Source organism: Urocampus carinirostris, chromosome 15 (genome assembly GCF_059441175.1).
Source record: "Urocampus carinirostris isolate Australia breed hairy pipefish chromosome 15, RoL_Ucar_1.0, whole genome shotgun sequence".
In the NCBI taxonomy this organism is placed as follows: Eukaryota; Metazoa; Chordata; class Actinopteri; order Syngnathiformes; family Syngnathidae; genus Urocampus; species Urocampus carinirostris.
Genome location: NC_142363.1, coordinates 9,443,079 through 9,462,070, shown reverse-complemented (window position 1 = coordinate 9,462,070; position 18,992 = coordinate 9,443,079). Strand labels below are relative to the sequence as shown.

General features: G+C 39.5%; 2 protein-coding genes across 3 annotated transcripts in view; both read right to left on the bottom strand.

Moving 5' to 3' along the window:
* LOC148351492 (uncharacterized) overlaps nucleotides 1-3,897 on the bottom strand; it is a 28,187-nt gene extending 24,290 nt beyond the window's left edge. Inside the window, exon 1 of the mRNA XM_088354554.1 lies at nucleotides 3,471-3,897. Within this exon, the coding sequence (XP_088210680.1) occupies nucleotides 3,471-3,555 (85 nt within the window). The 5' untranslated portion in view covers nucleotides 3,556-3,897. The remainder of the gene's footprint in view (nucleotides 1-3,470) is intronic.
* A 10,381-nt stretch (nucleotides 3,898-14,278) lies between these two features.
* LOC148351491 (nesprin-3-like) overlaps nucleotides 14,279-18,992 on the bottom strand; it is a 28,061-nt gene continuing 23,347 nt past the window's right edge. For both annotated transcript variants that reach the window (XM_088355193.1, XM_088355194.1), the window contains exons 10-11: nucleotides 18,174-18,224; nucleotides 14,279-15,592 (exon numbers count right to left, since the gene is read on the bottom strand). In XM_088355193.1, the coding sequence (XP_088211319.1) occupies nucleotides 15,410-15,592; nucleotides 18,174-18,224 (234 nt within the window). In that variant the 3' untranslated portion in view covers nucleotides 14,279-15,409. The remainder of the gene's footprint in view (nucleotides 15,593-18,173; nucleotides 18,225-18,992) is intronic.

Here is an 18,992-nt window from a genome sequence, read left to right as displayed (position 1 = left end):
AAGTGTCTGTAGTTTGTCATCTTTCTTTTTAGCACTCGTTTTCGGTTGCACGGGACAATCAAGCAACATGTAGTAGTCAAATAATACACACTGTCCCTTTAACGCAAGTGCAGTCTACGCAAATTATAGATTAATTTTTTACTGACTGACTTATTTTTGTACATTAATTCTTAATATTTTTTTTATTCTTAGATTTTATTTTGGGTGGCATTTTTTTAATACATTTGAGAACAGTGGATTTTTTTTTTTTTTTAAATCAGAAGTTTTCTTGTGGTGGACCCAATTCGGCCCAACCTCACCAAGACCCCAAGTTTAAAGGGACAGTGTGTATTATTTAGCGCAGGCGGCCAACGGGCCAGATCAGGCCCGTTAAGGGATTGAATCCGGCTCGCGTGACAACAGTGTCTCTTTTTCTCTTTCTTTGTTCCTCTTTCTCTCTCTGTGTCTTTCTACTTTGTTTTTCTCTCCCTTCCTTTTATCCTTTTCTCTCTTTCTCTCTCCCTCACTCTCTTTTGCTTTCCCCTTCTCTTTTCTCTCCTTCTCTCTTACTCTTTGGATCTCTTTCTTTCTCTCTCTTTTTTCCCCCTCTCACTATTTTTTTTTTGTTTCTCAAGTTCTCTCTCTCTCTCTCCCCCTTCTCTCTTTGTCCCAACCTATCTGTTTTTCTCTCCCCCTCTTTTTCTCTCTCTCTTTTCTTTCCCTCTAATCTACTAGGGAAAATGTTTGTTCTATTGTGTGGCCCCTGAGTTAAAATGAGTTTGAAACCCCTGGTTTAGCGCCTCACAGAGGTAGAAAAAATATTTTAAAAAGACAATTTTTTTTTTTTTTTTTTTTAATATTTTTTGTTTTTGTCTTTAATTCCTTTTTTTATTATTATTGTTTTTTTTTACATTTTCCTTATTTAGCTGTCTTTTCCCCTACTTTTATTTTTATTCACATTTCCTTTTTTTGGCCTCTTTTTCTTCTGTCTTCTTCCCCATTTTGGATTCATTTTTAATACAAATCTTTTTCCATTCATTTTGTCTTTCTTTGAGAAAGGCTGGGTAAAAACAGGAAGAAAAGGGGTGCTTTTTGCTTCAGTCTTTGTAGTCTTCCCTGCGCTCACTTTTGGTTGTACTACACATTATAGTGACATCTAATGGAAAACTCTTAAAACACTTTACCTTTAAGAACAGGGGAATATTTTTTATGAGCGCTGTTTAGTACACACTCACCCAGATCCTGGCTTCAGCAGCCCCCAACTCAATTGACTTTGAGACCCCTGCACTACACTATGCAGCGACATCTCGTGGTGAAACGATACACAGTGTCCCTTTAATGTAAGCCCATGTAAATTATGGATTCATTTATTACTGATTGATTTATTTTTATATTGATTCTCAGGTTTTTTTTTATCTTGATTAATCTTATTTTTTGTGGCAATTAGAGAAAAAAGCTTTTTAAGAACAGTGGAATGTTAATATGTTTTTGGAAATTGTGATTCCAAAATCAAAACTCAACAAACAAATCTTTTCTTGCTCTATTGAAACTCGTTCACCTACTCCTACTATTTTGGATCAACAATACCTCGCATCCTGTTGTGATCCGGTGATAACATAGGCTGTAAAGGGATCTATACAGTATTTATATTCTTAGCACTGTGCAGTATTTCAACTACTGTGCTATATTTAAAAGTGTGCATTTACAGCTACATTTTTAGCACTTTTCCCTCCATCGATTCAAACACGCAGGCATACAAAAAGTTTCTATTTTTACAAAGAGGGGTAAGTGCTACACCTGGCCTTGTTCTTTTCTGTAGTTGAAAAAAAGAGTCCACACTTTGCTGCACTTTCCCTTTGCCTCAGCTAAGCTTCTATAAGACGCGCATGGAGTATGCCCTCTCTTTTGCCTGGCAAGCAAGATGCAGCAGCAGGCCAGGTAGAGATAAGTGCTACAAATGAGCCTGTCAGTTACAAAATCAGGCAAAAAGGTGACTGAAGTTGAGGAAGCTGAGTGAGAGAGGACTGAGCTATCTACATTTAGAGCCGGCACAATGAGGAAATTGGTGGAGGGGTGAAGTATCAATCCCAGGACAACAGTATCAATTTGATTCTAGTATGTTCTTGGTATTGCTGACATTGATAATTGTATCGATCCGCCCACCTCAACTTTTTAGACCAAGTTTTCGGTTGCACGACACCAGAGGTGTCAAACATGCAGTGCACGGGCTAGGTCTGGGACCACACTGAGAGAAGGGCAAGAGAAAAATGAGCTGATGTTTGATGTTGCCAAAGCAAGGCTAAGCCACTCAGAAAACAACTTTGGCTATATTTATTTTTCTCTCTCTCTTTCTCACTCTCTCTTTTCTTCTCTTTCTTTTTTAACTCTCTCACTTGCTTTCTATTCCTCTCTTTCTCTCGTTGTCTCTTACTGTCTTTCTCTATTTCTCTTGCTCACTCTTCTTTCTCTTTTTCTCTCTTTCTCTTTTCATTCCTTTCGCTTCCTCTCTATTTTCTTTCTATACTTGTCTTTCTTTTATTCTCTCTCCTTCCGTCATTTGTTCCTCTTTCTCACTCTCTCTTTTCTTCTCTTTCTCTCTCTTTTTGTTTCTCACTCTCTTGCTCGCTATTTCTCTCTTTGTTTCGTTGTCTCTTACTGTCTTTCTCTATTTCTTTTGCTCACAGTTCTTTCTTTTTTTCTCTTTATCTTTCTTTCTCTACTTGTCTTTCTTTTATTCTCTCTCCCTCTGTCATTTGTTCCTCTTTCTCTTTCTCACTCTCTGTTTTCTTCTCTTTGTCTCTATCTTTCTGTTTCACTCTCTCGCTCGCTTTCTATTTCTCTCTTTTTTGTTGTCTCTTACTGTCTTTCTTGAATTTTTTTCACTCGCTATTCTTTCTCTTTCTTTTTTATTTTGATCCTTCTTTTTAGTTTGTTCAGTCTTTACAGATCTTCTTTTCTCTCTCTGTTTCTCCCTTTCTTTTCTCTTACAACGGGTCAGGTGTATCGACATTTCGTTCTGTGTACATTGTTACAAAGAATGACAATACAAAGGAAATTACTATTATTATTATTATTATCTCTATCCAACCTTACATTCGGACTCTCCTTTTCCTTCTATCTTTCCTTTTCCTTCTCTTTTTCTCTTTCTGTGTCCTTCTCTCTTTCTCTCTCGACTTTCCTATTTCTTTTTTTCACTCTCTCTCTCTCGCTACATTTCTTTTTTATCTTCTGGTCCGCCCCGTAAGTGTGACCCCTGTACTAAAATGAGTTCGACACCCATTTACTACGCAATAGAGCAACATCTAGTGGTGAAATGACGCACTGTCCCTTCGAGACAAACCAGTTGAGAACCACTGCTCTAAATTACGCAGTATCCATTTCAAACGGCAACATGTCCGATACTATGAGTATCCAAACATGGTTATAAAGGTTTCTTGTATGCTTTGGATTTGGACAGTTTAACAGGCGATAGCATTAGGATGCGCAACTACCTTGGAGATTCTGCACTCTAATGTCGCTGATATGTCCGATGAATTCCTCCAACTCGAACCAGTCATTCCGCTGGTGTGCAGCCATGAAGACGGGTGCAAAGTTGTGATCCGGAGGAAGGAAGGAAGATCCCGGGAAGTTGAAGAAATAACGATGAAATGGCAAACAGGCGCTCTATTGTCCACTCGTCCACGCAGATCCATCCACTTAGTCAATGCGGGGCTGAGATGGTGGAAGACTTTTCACTCCGTCGACAAACATGGTGGCTGCTCGGCGGCATCATTCGCCTTCTTCTTTGCGAACTCGGTAAAGATGGAAACGCTGAGGAAGACATTAGCGAGGTTTGGTTGTAAGTATCAGTTCTTGCTCCTCACTAGCGTCGTCTAAGTTAGTCTGGGGAAGAAGAGATGGATCACAGTAACAGTAACTAACAGCTTGTTCCCGCCCACCACGCTCTCAACATCGAGTCACTGCTTCAGCAAGATCGAAAGTACGGCCCGCGGGCCGGTGTTGTGCCGAAAAGTGTACCGCAGATAAGGAATGTCCCCCCTCGCGCAAACGTCACAAAAACGATCTCATATCCAATTTTCGGGGAATGGAACAGTAAACATACCTGTCAACCTCCACGGCTCCATGCCCTTACAAACTGTCGTATTTTCCCCTACAAATTGTTCAAACGTCATATTGTTAGATAACGATATAACGAAATTGTGAATATGCTTAATTGCTGTTAAAAATGTCGAGAAAAAATGTTCAAACCTCACATTATTTATTTGCTGTTAAAAGTGTCAATAAATTCAAACCAAAAACAATTTCCCTTACAAAATACAAAAAAAATCTTACACTATATTTTTTTCAAACGTCTTTATTTATGTAGTTTAACATGTTATATCGTACACGTGTTTCGTTATATCATTCTGTACATATTCTTGATAATTGAAAAAAATTATAAAAAAAAAAATCAGGAACAATTGTTATCAGCGTAGCTAAAATATCCATTGATAACACTTTAAATTTAGATTTGTAAATAAAGATATTTTTGGAGGAAAAAATTACTTTGCATTTCTATTTTGTAAACCAAACCACAATATCAACCATTGATGCTTGTATTTTAAATTTCAAACAGACTATTTAACAGGGACAGAAAATACAAACCATTGCAGCCTTGTGACTGGGATACATGTTTTTCATAAGCCTTGTGAAGTGATCGGCAACTGTTGGAGGTATGTTGTGCTCTGCGATGAAATGGCAAAACATCACTTCTGCTGCTGTTGAGGAGTCTTCAGGTGTAGTGCCTAATTTCGACTCCCCTGCAAAATCCTCCCCCCTCGCCTGAACGCGCGTTCTGCTGCACTTCTGACAATAGTTTTATTGTTTTAATAAGCTTAGATATAGAATACGATTGCTATTGTCGGAAGCGCAGCAGAATGCGTGTTCACGCGAGGGGGGGATTTTGCAGGGTACTCAAAATTAGGCACTACAGCGGCAGACGCATGCGCACAGTAGCATCAAACGCTCGCTTCGTTTGCAACGAAAAAAATGATACAGAGATATAGGCTACCGCGGCGAACTCGTTTGACTTGATTGATTTGCCGTTTCGTGATAGTCGGTGTATACCGGATGGTACCCATAATTGACAAATTTGCATTTTTCCGTACAGATTTTCTTGTACGTCGTACACGTCTTAAAATGCATTACAAACCTACTTTGTACGGCAAAAACGTACAGGTTGACAGATATGATTAAACTTTGGAGCATTTGCAGCTCGTAAATCAAATGAAAAAGAATCTACTATAGGATGATTACTGTGAAATATTGTATAACATTTTTACTAACCATAGTGTCAAAATAATATTGGTATCCACTATAAGTAAGTCTAACAGGGTGGATGTGTTATACTTTTTCTCATCGGTAAACCATAATCGTCCATTCATACATTTTATTTGCCGCTTATCTTCTCCAGGGTCCCGGGCTAAACCATATTCAAACATTAAAAAAAGGTTGATAAAAAGTGGTACTTACTCCTCTTCTCCTTGAATCATCCAAGTAAAAATATTGTTACATAAGAGAGTAATGTGACTAAAATGATAGCCAGCAGATCTCATCTCATTAGCTGCACCGCTTATCCTCAGTAGGGTCGCGGGGGTGCTGGAGCCCATCCCAGCAATCATCGGGCAGCGGGCAGGGGACACCCTGAACTGGTTGCCAGCCAATCGCAGGGCACACAGGGACAGACAACTCGCTCAGTCACACCTAGGGACCGGCCAATCCACCTGAGATGCATGTCTTGTGGGAGGAAACCAGAGTGCCCGGAGGAAACCCACGCAAGCACGGGGAGAACATACAAACTCCGCACAGTAAGTCCGGTAGCTGGATTTGAACCCACACAGGAGGTTCCCAAGACCTTAGAACTGTGCCGCACACGCGCCAACCACTACGCCGCCTTGCTGCCCTTTAGCCAGCAAATCTTTCTTATAAAACTCTTATCAAAGTAACAGGGGGGGACAGTTCACACTGGGACAAGACACGTTTTAGAGATTTTGAACATGAAAAATGCACTAATAACTGAAATTGTTATTAGGTGAGGAATATTAACTCTCCGGCAATACAGAAATGATGAAAATCTATTTATTTATTTGATTTTTTTTTATTTTTCTCACTCAATTTTGTAACAGAAGTCAATCAAACATGAATGGGGACTAATAAAATTGGGGAATAAAAAATAAAAATGAAAAAGATTTCCTCTGCATAAGCTACAGAGCATTTGGGTCTTGTTAACCTTGTAGAAATCACTTTTAATCCAGATGAAAATATTGGCCCTGCACTTGTATTGAAAACTGTTACTTCTAAATGTGAAATGAACTGTCAAATCTTAAAAGATGAAATGGGACACGGACATACCGAAGATAAGCTCAGGGGTCATTTCGCCAAAGTCACTATTTTCAACTTGGGACAATTTTTGGCACAACACTTGTCAGTTCAGAGGTGGGTAGAGTAGCCAAAATATTTCTCAAGTAAAATTACTGTTACTTAAGAACAAAATGATTTACGTAAAGTAAAAAGCAGTCATCCAAATAATTACCTGAATAAAAGTTACAAAAACACTTGGTGAATAAACCACTCAAATACCAGTGTTGGGCGCGTTACTTTAAACAAATAATTAGTTATAATTTCTTACTACTTCTTCAAAAATGTTAGAATTTAGAAACATAATTACTATGTAGTAAAACGAACTAGTTACCATAAAAAGTAATTATTGCCGTTACTTTAAAAATAAATTGTTGTATGTCAGAGTGTTTGAAATTTTCTGTGCAAATATAAAACACCGAAGTGACGTCTTTGACCGGAGTTGACTCCTAGAGATGGAAATTCAGACTATTTTTAGAGAACTGTTTTTGTTTTTTTCCGGCTCGACTCACTTAAAAGAGCCAGCTCCTTTGGGTCCCAAACGGCTCTTCGGGTTGTTTATGTCGCTTTAATCCATACATTACCAGTTATTATGTAACATGATGCACAGAATGACTGGAAAGGGGGCGGGGGGTTGTTTTGGGGGTTTAAATAAAAAATAAAATTAAAAATGGAAAAAGAAACAAAAGGAAAGAGAGAGATAAACAAAGAAAAAATGACCTTTATATATCATGGCATAAACATTAAAAACACAGGAAATGTAATTCAAATATTTATAAATCTAAAAAAACACAAGAAACCCATTTTTAGTACACCAAATAAAGCCTATTTCTGTACAACTAGTCGTGATCGTGGAATATTATAGCTTTCAGCTGCATTGGGTCGCCTCGGGTGTTTGTGACGTTTGCATTTGTCTTAATAACCTCATCATATAGACTACGATCGTTTTTTTTTCTTTTTTTAATGATGCCCCATTCAGTATTCATTCATAAACACATTAATTCGGAATAATATGACTTAAGTAGAAGTAAAAAGTAGTCATCCAAATGATTATTTGGGTAAAAGTTAATAAGTACTTTAACAAGTCTGTGAAATTGTAGGCCAGTGTACTTAGTTTGTTTGTGTGAACTCTCTGCGAATGAAAAAATACAGTGAATTATATATTAGGGCTCCACGATTAACCGAAATCTAATCTACATTGCGATGTGACGTAGTGCATCTGTGGAATCGCATTGCACTGCGTTTTTACCCCCGAGGATTTATATACAGCTACAAAGCTCACCTGAAGAGGGCGTTATTTACCTTAACATTTTAATCATCTAAAACTCCAAAAGGACCAGTGCCATGTGAGAAGTGACGTTCATTATACAGACATGCCTTTGCTTCTCAACAGTTTGATGGGTCGCAGGCGGGTTAAAGCATGTCGATAGTATTAACCCTTGAATGTATAAGCCGTAAAATGTCCCCGTGGATAGTTATTTTAATCTTTAAAAATGAAAACAGTTGTAAAATTGTCATATTCCAGGCATTCCTGATAAAACATGTGTAAGCCATTAGTAATTTTATTTTGTCCCCACGAGTTACCGACCTGGCAGCCCAGCGGCACAGTTCTGAGGTCAAGAGATCGAACCTCCTGTGTGGAGTTTGCATGTTCTCCCCGTGCTTGCATGGGTTTCCTCCGGGCACTGCGGTTTCCTCCCACATTACAAAACATGTATGACAGGTTAATTGGCCGGTCCAAATTGTCCCTCGGTGTGAATGAGTGAATGATTTGTCTGTCTCCATGTTCCCTGCGACTGGCTGGCAACCAGTTCAGGGTGTCCCCTGCCCACTGACCGAAGATGGCTGGGATGGGCTCCAGCATCCCTGCGACCCTACTGAGGATAAGCGGTGCAGATGATGGATGGATGGATAGTAATCAACCCAACTCATGGATGAGTGTATGAAGTGGTATACAGTAATCATGCATCCAAGGGTTGAGTACTCAAAAAAAAAACTAGCACAGAAAATGAACTTTCCTTTTAAAATTGAAAATTGCATTGAAATTGCAATACTAGTCTAAAAAAAATCGCAAGTACCGGTAGTTTTTCTCCCAAAATTGTGTAGCCCTATAATATACATCATACAAATCATGCAATGAGTCCGGTCAATATTTGGGTTCGAAACTATTTGACCAAACTATCACTGAAGTCAAGCGCGAAAGTTTGTGTGAACCGGAGGTCGCAAGTTTATGGTTCCTCTGAACACCTCAATGATGACCCACAGATGTGGGAAAGGTTCATTTGGAAAGGGAAAATGGGAATAATTCTGCATTCAGCCCTTGTGTGTCCTGGGGTATTGGAATGGGCCTTCACGGCAGATGAGCAAGTTGTTGGTATTTAGAGGGTCTCTTTGCCGCGGAAGGGAGCCCTTTGTTGCCGAGAAGAGTTGGTGACTTGGCACGTCTCATGTCGAAGGAGGGTGTTCCATTCACCCCGTCGCTATTGTCACCTGGCTCTGTTGGGCTGTCGATATTGCCATTATCTGGGAATGGGGATCTCGGGAACAATTGCATTATGTCCCTGTTGATAAAATGTTTGGTGTGACAAAAATCTAAATTATATAAGATATACGGTGATGTAGTGTAGTGCAAAATATATGTTAGGGAAAGGAATATCATGGTCAATGGATCCCTTAACCGCATGGGTCATCGGGGCATCAATGAGGATGCAACTCTGGACAGCTTTCTCCACTGTTGGCGGTTCCTGGCCTGTCTTTGGTCATGGCAAAGTTGGCACCAGTCCATTCCTTCTTTTTCAGTCTCCCTCTCCTCCTGCCTGCTTGGACTGTGCCCTGTAGCTATCTTGGCCAGTCCTAATGATCTTGTTTTCCACTTTGTGCATATGGAATAGACTATTGGAGAAGACAAACTATTGGTGTTCTTGTGCTACTTTCAAGTTGATTTCAATATTGTAGAGTGATCTTAGACTGAAATGTATCAATTTTTTTGGTTTAAACTTGAGTAAACATTCAAAATAAGGAGAGAATACAAAGATGGATTTTTACTTACAAGGACAGAGGTGGAAGCCCTCAGATAAGGGGGTCCAAAACCCTCTAAACACATTCTTTTTGTTCACCTCTTCAAGGTTACAAAAAGCAGATCATCCCAAAGTGGTACGGAAATTAAAGAATGGCAACATGATTGGTCAAAAGTGACAATGATGTAAATAGCGCATAATAATCAAAACAAAACAAAATCGTAGTCTGAAATTTAATAGTCAAAACAATGCCTGGTGAGCCAAAATAACAAGCAACTGTGCACAATTGAAGTATGAAGTACAAAATAATAAAAAGCCTTGGAGACCTCATAACTAAGCAGCACAGAAGCTAAGAAACATACAAAAAATGACATACTTAACAGTACTCTTGAAATGCTATGGATAAGTCAGGGAGGCTTGTTTATCTCTGCTGACTACCCGATGCTACACATCAGCTATTCTGTGAATTGCAGTTCTGAAAGTTTTGTAGAGTTACTTTCCTAGTAAGGCTATTAAGCAGTTTAAACATACTAATAGAGAGACCCAGGTGCCATCACTGTCCTCAGAGTCTTCCTGATTGGAAGCCAGCTACAGCTTCTTGATCATCAGTAGCAAGTTGGCTGCAGAAGGTCTGCTTCTCTCTCATCTGTGGTTACTCTGCTGCGGTTTCACATATAGTCGAGCAATCATAGTGATTAAAAACGATGCATATACTACCTTTCACCTGGATCAGCCTTGGTTCTGTGGTCCTCCTTACGGCTTATGTTACTTCCAACCTCCTACAGGGCTGAACATTAATAAGCATTTGACCAGACTGTCTTTCTTATGTGGCACGGTGGCTGGGTCGTTAGCACGCATCAATGGCTCTCAATCCTGGTGATAGGAATACCTGCAGAGAAATCACCAAATCCATGCAAGACATATGGCTCTCGAGGACAGAGTTGCCCAACTCTGTATTAAAGGGTTCAACTACCAGAAACTGGAGCATGTTTATGCTTCATCAAGTGCAGTCAAATTTTGAAACACCCAAACCAAGAGGGGGCTGGTGTTTGGTTTTACCTAAATGTGTGAACAGACCTACTGTGAGGAACACCAACCTCAGATCTTTTCTCAGAACTGCCACAACTCATAGATCCGACAGCGCTTGTTTTCTGCCAATCAGAACACGAGACAGACGACAGCCCGTGGCTGCCTATTTTGGTTGGCCATCTTTCTATCAAAGACTTTATCATTTTCCTATCTTCTTGCGGCTTAACTCTGAAAAGACCGAAATGTTAGTTATTGGTCCATCTAAATGCCGTGACTTGTTCTCAAAAACTGCTCTGAACATTGACAAATGTAAGATCACCCAGAGTGACTCAGTTAAAAATTTAGGTGTCATATTTGACCCCGATCCGTCCTTTCAAACACACGTGAAGAACTTGCCAGTTCGACCCGCTCCCAGGTTCACTTTTTAAAGGTCTTTTTGGCGTCCTTGGACCTTCAATTCTAAATATTATAAACATCACTCTCCTCAGGTGTAGTTCCAGCAGCTTTTAAGTCCGCCGTTATTAAACCCACACTGAAACGACCAACCTTGATCCAGAAATATTATGTAATTATAGACCTGTGTCAAACCTACCTTTCCTTTCTAAAGTACTTGAAAAGGTAGTGGCACAGCAGCTGAATGATTTAATATCCGAGAATAACCATTTTGAATCTATGCAATCAGGATTCAGGGCTAACCACTCTACTGAGACAGCTCTGATCAATGTAACAAATGATCTCCTACTGGCAATGGATTCTGGCGCTTCGTCACTTTTGCTGCTGCTGGATCTTAGTGCTGCTTTTGACACAGTGCACCACAATTTCCTACTAGAACGGTTGGAAAAATGGATTGGTCTCTCAGGAACCGTCCTCTTATGGTTCAGATCCTACCTCTCAGATAGGACGCACTGTGTTAAATATGGCAAAATGACATCTGTGCCCTTTAATGTTACCTGTGGTGTTCCACAGGGTTCAATGTTTGGCCCCCTTCTTTTCAGCATTTACATGCTTCCATTAGGTGATATTATTCGCAAGTACAATATCAGTTTCCACTGCTACGCAGACGACACTCAACTATATCTTCTGTTGGAGGAATCTGCCACACTAAACTGTGGAAATTTGGAGGCCTGCCTCATTGAGATAAAAGAGTGGATGTCACTCAATTTCTTGCGTCTTAACTCTGAAAAGACCGAAATGTTAGTCAATGGTCTATCTAAATGCCGTGACTTATTCTCAAAAACTGCTGTGAACATTGACAAATGTCACATCACACAGAGTGACTTAGTTAAAAATTTAGGTGTCATATTTGACCCTGATCTATCCTTTGAAACGCATGTAAAGAAAATTACTAGAACCGCTTTCTTCCATCTTCGTAACATTGCTAAAATTCGTTCTATACTGTCTCAGTCGGATGCGGAAATTATAATTCATGCGTTTGTTACCTCCCGTCTCGATTACTGTAATGCACTACTCTCTGGTCTCCCGAAGTCTAGAATCAAGTCTCTTCAGCTGGTACAAAATGCCGCAGCGAGGCTTTTAACTAGGACAAAAAAGTCCGATCACATCACACCGATTTTGGCTAACCTGCATTGGCTCTCAGTTAGCCTTAGATGTGATTTCAAGGTTCTCTTAGTATTATACAAAATCATACATGGACTTGCTCCCTCTTTTCTTTCAGATCTGATTTCCCCCTATGTCCCGGTCCGAAGCCTACGTTCTGAGAGTGCCGGTCTTCTGGTGATCCCAAGAGCAAAGAAGTGTTCTGCTGGTTCGAGAGTGTTCTCCATCCGGGCACCGGTGCTGTGGAATGCTCTTTCCCCTGAGATCCGATCTGCAACCTCAGTGGAAATGTTTAAATCTAAGCTTAAAACTCACTTCTACTCTATAGCATACGAATAACCTACTCTTCTCGTCGGCTCCAGAGCAGGGGAATGTATAATAATATTCTGAAAAATAGTCTGTGCAATATAGTGTAATAATCTGTGAAGCCCTTTGAGACTCTTCGTGATTTAGGGCTATACAAATAAAAATGACTTGACTTGAATATTACTAGAACAGCTTTCTTCCATCTTCGCAACATTGCTAAAATTTGTCCTATGCTGTCTCAGTCACATGCGAGATTATAATTCACGCGTTTTTTACTTCCTGTCTCGATTACTGTAATGCACTACTCTCCGGTCTCCCGAAGTCCAAAATCAAGAGCCTTCAGCTGGTACAAAATGCTGCAGCGAGGCTTTTAACTAAGACAAGAAAGTTTGACCACATTACCCCGATTTTAGCTAACATGCATCGGCTCCCTGTTAGCTTAAGATGTGATTTTAAGGTTCTGTTGGTATTATACAAAATCAAGCATGGACTTGCCCCCTAGAGTCTTTCAGATTTAATTCCCCCCTATGTTCCGGTCCGGAGCCTTCGCTCTGAAAACGCTGGTCTACTAGTGATCCCAAAAGCCAAGAAGAGATCCGCAGGTTCGAAAGCGTTCTCTATCCGGGCCCCAGTGCTGTGGAATGCTCTTCCCCCTGAGATTCGATCTGCAACCTGAGTGGAAATGTTTAAATCTAAGCTTAAAACACACTTCTACTCTATAGCATATGAATAACCTATACTTTATGTTAATAATATGTGTATAATTTGCCCTCATGTAGGTTTTAGATGAGGGGATTGTGTCATAATAGTCTGTAATAATAGTTTGCAATAGTCTTTGCTCAATGCAGCCCTTTGAGACTCTTTGTGATAAGGGCTATACAAATAAACATGCACATGTGATCCACATGCTCGTACAGTGTTTTCTGTCAAAATAGTAGGACGATGTGTCTGGGGCACTTGTAATGTAGATCAGGGTTATCCAGTACAATTGGTAAGAATGAGGTTTGTCCCTTTTCCTCAGCCCAAAAATAATTTGGAGAAATGTTTGAAATGGATAAAGGCACGAGAGCGGCTTCACGATCAACTCAACGTGCATTGGAGCAATGGGAACCGAAACTAAGTTATTTATTCTACAGTAAGTATTTTTATTCCGCTTGGGCCGGTTAGCTGTCAATGAGAGAATATGGTACTGTGAGCTTCTTGTCGTAGACTTTTGTCCAATGTGACGTTGGTCACTTCGTAGTCTGAGATCGCCACACACGGTGGATACCAGTATTTAATAAGTATAAATGACACTGTCCAATTTGTTTAAAATTAACAAATAACTTTATTGTATATTTTTTGTAGTAACTAGATAAATATTCACGGTAACTAACCAATACAGTCTACATTTACCGGTGTGAAGTTTGTAAGTTACTGCAGCCACTTTACTTACACTTTCTTTGAGTAGATCACTGCGCGCATGATAGCATATGACAAAAACGAATACAAGCGGTGGTGGCGTTTCATACTTAAATTAAATCTTGTAAATTATGGGATAAATAGGATGTGCAATTTGTAATCCAGTATATCAAATTTATGAAACCTGTGATGTAATTTCCATATGTCATTATATACCATCTATATACCAATCTCTCACAAATCTGAATCGATTTCTATGTGTAGTTGCTACTGGGCTTCTGACTTCCTCATAAATCGCTGACATTTTCCGTCCACACTTACGAGGTTATCGTCTTTGGACACCTTGATGCCATGAAGAGAACTCTGCATATAATTGAGACCCTTTTCTACTGATTTTTGAGATAAATTTGCATAATCCGGAAGAAATGATGCGGATATGCTATCGGGAATATCAAATAGTCGCTCGCTGTTGTTTCGGCCGCCTTATTTGCTCCGCTTGTGATACGTGGATACCGTAGCTACGGTGGGCGTTGCTTCGCGCAGATCTTGATGAACTGGGTAAAATGAGTGATCAACAACACTTCTCATTTACAGGCATGTTAATATTTTAATAATGTTCTTTTTATGTTCATATGTACAGAATACAAATGGTTTCTTATATGTAAATACAAAGGACACACCATAGTTGACTAAGAAAACACATTCAATTTTATCGTCATGCTTTTCGGACAAAAAACAATTGCATACAAGAATAAATGAGATTAAAAAGAGCACTTGATTGCTTGACGTAATTGCATACGAGAAAATTTCATTGGCATTTCATGTTAAAGACAATAGACAATCTTGAATACGTTATGTAAATCTTTAACATTAACATTGAGGCATATGACAACTCTGGGCCATATTCTACCATTTGAACGTTGGTTTTTTTTTTTGTCTTTTGGAAATAAATACTCAAAATTCAAGGGTTTTATTCTTTCTTCCGACATGCCGTCACAACACAGTGTGAAAGTGGATGTGGAAATCATAAAGTGTCATCCAATGTCAGTTAATGGTAGTTGCCATAGACTTGAGAAGGGGTCGCCAACCTTTTTGATATGGAGAGCTATTTTTTTTGTTAATAATTAGTGCGAAGAGCTACAGGTATGATATCCAGTTCTAAAAAATATCAAACATTGATATGTTATTACCATGTAGTGTATACTCTAGGGTGAAATAGGTTCTGTCAAAGACTAAAATTTTTCCCGTTATAAATTGTATTTCTTAGAAAAGCACAATCACCCAACTTAGAACACTTGTAACTTCTTCGACCAATTAACACGTAAAACAAACCGGCGACCGGCTTGCTCAAGTGATGGTGTTCCTCCGACATCACAGCTCAGGATGACAAGGACAAAACACGCTGTCTTCAAAATGCATAACTATGGAAAATAATCGGAATATGTCGATTAAATATGTATAGATTCCATGCAAAAAAAAAAACATGTACTTTTTCCTCTCATTTTGCATGTTTAAGAAATTGGGATTAAGGATTAACCATTCCTAGCAGTTTCCAAAGCTGTGACTTATCCATTTTGAACAAATGTGAAAATATGGCCATCGAACATTGTTTTGCAAGGGACACGATGAAAGAAAATGGCATTTACAAAACCTTTTACAATGGAACCCATTTGTGCGTTATGGTTATCGATAAAAGCTGTTTATTTTGCTGCCGAGGCTTAAGGCTAAGTGGGTGGTGGTCCAGAGTAGCGCAACATCACACTGAAAGACCTGGCAAAATTGTTGGAGATTGAGCAGCTGTCGCCTTTGTCCAAGAGTGGCAGGAAAAAGAGCAGGAGCAAAAATGCCAGGAGGAGAAGCCACAAGGGAAGAGCAAGCCTGCAGATCCGTTGCAGCAACCCCGTTTTCTGCAATTAGATCAGCAAAAATCGGCATGGAAGACAATATGACTTTATGTAAGCATTAAAATTAAATAAGATAAAATCAACCAGTAATCATTCATCCAAATTATCATGGGCTGCACTTAATTATAGGGACCAGTAGATGTCACTGTATTGAGTCATGAAACCCAAAATGAGTGCTAAAATATGATGTACCAATGTTCTTATATTTTTGCTCAGCTTTTTGCAATGCAGAGGTAAAAAAGGAAAAAAGAATAGATAATGTGGTTACGCCTTACTTTTACTTATTTCGGTAACTAGTACTGTAACGCGTTTAAAGACTGCACAAGCCAAGAAATATTAAGCCTTAATAATTAAGGCGTCAGTGCTTCCAGTTTTCTGTACAATAATCGATTGCTATAGCAGTTTACTTTTTGCAGTTTCGGTACTTTGCAGATATTCATTATGCGTTGTGTTCAGTATTCTGATTTGCTTACAGTCAGTTACTTCCTGTAACTGGGCTGTGAAGACCACCATTACAACATCCTCTAATCTGAAACCTTTATGAAAGCAAGGAAAAAAAAAAACAGCATGAAAACAAAACAAACCAAAGCTACAGTCAGAGCCTTCATTGCTTTATGCTGCTCCTAAAAAAAAATTGGTTTTGGAAACCAACAATTTAGTGTTCTATCACGCATATAAGCATAGGCTTTAAAGTCACTGCTTTGTCATGGTATATATGTACAGTCTGTCACAAAAGTGAGTACACCCCTCACATTTCTGCAGAGATTTCATTATATTGTTTATTTGAACATCATTGAAGAAACATCCATCCATCCATCATCTGCACCGCTTATCCTCAGTAGGGTCGCAGGGGTGCTGGAGCCCATCTCAGCCATCTTCGGTCAGTGGGCAGGGGACACCCTGAACTGGTTGCCACCCAGTCGCAGGGAACATGGAGACAGACAACTCATTTGCTCATTCACACCTAAGGACAATTTGGACCGGCCAGTTAATCTGACATGCATGTTTTTGGAATGTGGGAGAAAACCAGAGTGCCTGAGGAAACACACACAAGCACAGGGAGAACATGCAAACTCCACACAGGAAAGTTCAATCTCATGACCTCAGAACTGTGCCGCAACACAATTATATGCAGTCTGTGTAACTCCTCTATAGCGGTGTAAACTTATTTTCCCACTCAATATATAGCCATTAGTAGCTAAACCTCTGGTAACAAAAATAAGTGCAACCTAAAGTGAAAACTCCTCAAGTGTCAATATATTATGAGACCACCATGATTTTGGAGAACTGCCTTAATCCTCCTGACCATGGATTTCAACCAAAGCCTCACAAATTGCCACTAGGATGCTCTTACCATCCTCCATGACAACATGACAGATTTGGGGGATATTGAAGATCTTGTGCCTCTCCACCTTCCACTTGAGGATGCCACAAAGATGTATTGAGTTTAGATCTGGAGAAATGCTTGGCCAGTCATTCACCTTTACCCTTTAAGAAAAGCTGTAGTCATCTTAGAGGTGTGTTTGGGGTCATTGTCATGCTGGAACACCACCCTGCGACCCAGTTTCCGAAAAGTGGGGGTCTTTCTCTGCTCTAGTAAGTCACAGTACCTGTAAATGCTTGAGTTCACTTTTCACATGAAATTAAACTCACCAACTCCAGTTGCACTGATCAGCCCGTACCATGACAATTCCACCAGCCTGCTTGACTGTTGGCACAAACATCTTTCCTAAATTTGTTGCTGCCACACATGCTTCTCACCATCAGAGTCAAATAAATTAACTTATCCAGTATTTACATATCCTCTGCAAACTTTTGGTGGTCTTTCTTATCGATAGCTTTCACAAGAGGCTTCTTTCTGGGGCAACAGACCAACTTGATGAAGTTTGCGGCGTATTGTCTGCGGCTGACCACCCCACCTCTTATATCTCTGCAGCAATGCTGACAGCACTCCTACGCTTATCTTTCTTAGATAGTATTTAGATATTACGCTGTGCACGTTCCCTCAGATTATTTGCATGTCCATTACGAGCCCTGTTGTGAGTGCATTTTTTTTTTTTTTTCAAACGCTCGAGGAGCTTGGTCACTACCGCAGCTCAACATCAGGGTATTGGCAGTCCTCTTGTAGCTTTGACTAGCCTTACATAGTGTCACAATTTTTTTTTCAAGGTCTCCTTATAGTTCCTTGCCACGGTGTGCCATTTTGGGAGTTTCAATGACCAGTATCAAGAGTGTGAGAGCTGTGCTACAAATGGAAAACACCTGCTTACTATTCACACCTAATACCTAGTAACAGTAACAAGTCACAAGGAATTTTGGAGGGAAAATGACGAGCAGTGCTTTTTTGGTTTATTTAGGGGTGTACTCAATTTTGTTACCAGGGGTTTAGCTATTGATAGATACATTTTGAGTGTGTTTGGGGAAAAACAAATTGTACTGCTATGTAAGCTTTACACAGACTTCCCTCCTCGTGTCAAAGCGAGGTTTCTTCAGGGTTGTGCTATTAAACATTCTAATTAAATCTCTGCAGAAACGTGAGGGGTGTACTCACTTTTGTGACATAAGTGTATTAATTTGATGTTACCTTGTACACCGATTCTCCACTTGCAGGCTTATCCTGTTTGACATTGGCCTTCTGAAAAAGAAAATTAATTTATTAACATCTTGTTCATCAAGTCATATTTTTACCATGCACTGGATTTTCCTGGCAAAAATTTGAAGGACTTTTAAACCTAAGCATTTTTACTCAACACATTGTGAAAGTCAACTGTACAACATATTACTTCCCACTTGGTTATGTTCAGCGGAATCTATTGACTTTGATGAGACATCATTTGGCTTTTATATGACAGGGAAGTCGACTCAACTCATTCTACAACAAGCAACAGTTTTGCAGAAACAAAAGAACAATTGTTTAAACATTTTCATGGAAAGGCTTTTAAAGGAAAAGTAATGTACAGTATCTTTATTTTCCATGTTATGGGACTGAAATTGCAGTAGATGATAAGTCAAGCTAGTTGGCAAAGTATTCTTGATTTTTTTTTATTGACATATGTAAAGAGCCATGCTATTGGGCAAAGTCGGGCCACATGTTCAGAACAGAGAATTGGTTCAAAGACGCTCGATCCGTCCCCTAATTTTCTATCATTCCTAAACTTCTGACAATGGAAATAATCCATTTGGCAGTCATTGCAATTGATAGAATATTTGCTACCGGAAGAATTGATAAGAATGAAAGGGATTGTCCAACAAAAACATTTTATCCTGCCTACGTCCTGAACTCACTGCAATATTTGCATAGACTTTGCTTGGTGCCACTAGATATTGAAGACGCAGAATATGTCTATCTGCTGGTCATCAAGCTCATTGGAGTAACGTTTGTTGATGTCATATGTGTGCTCTC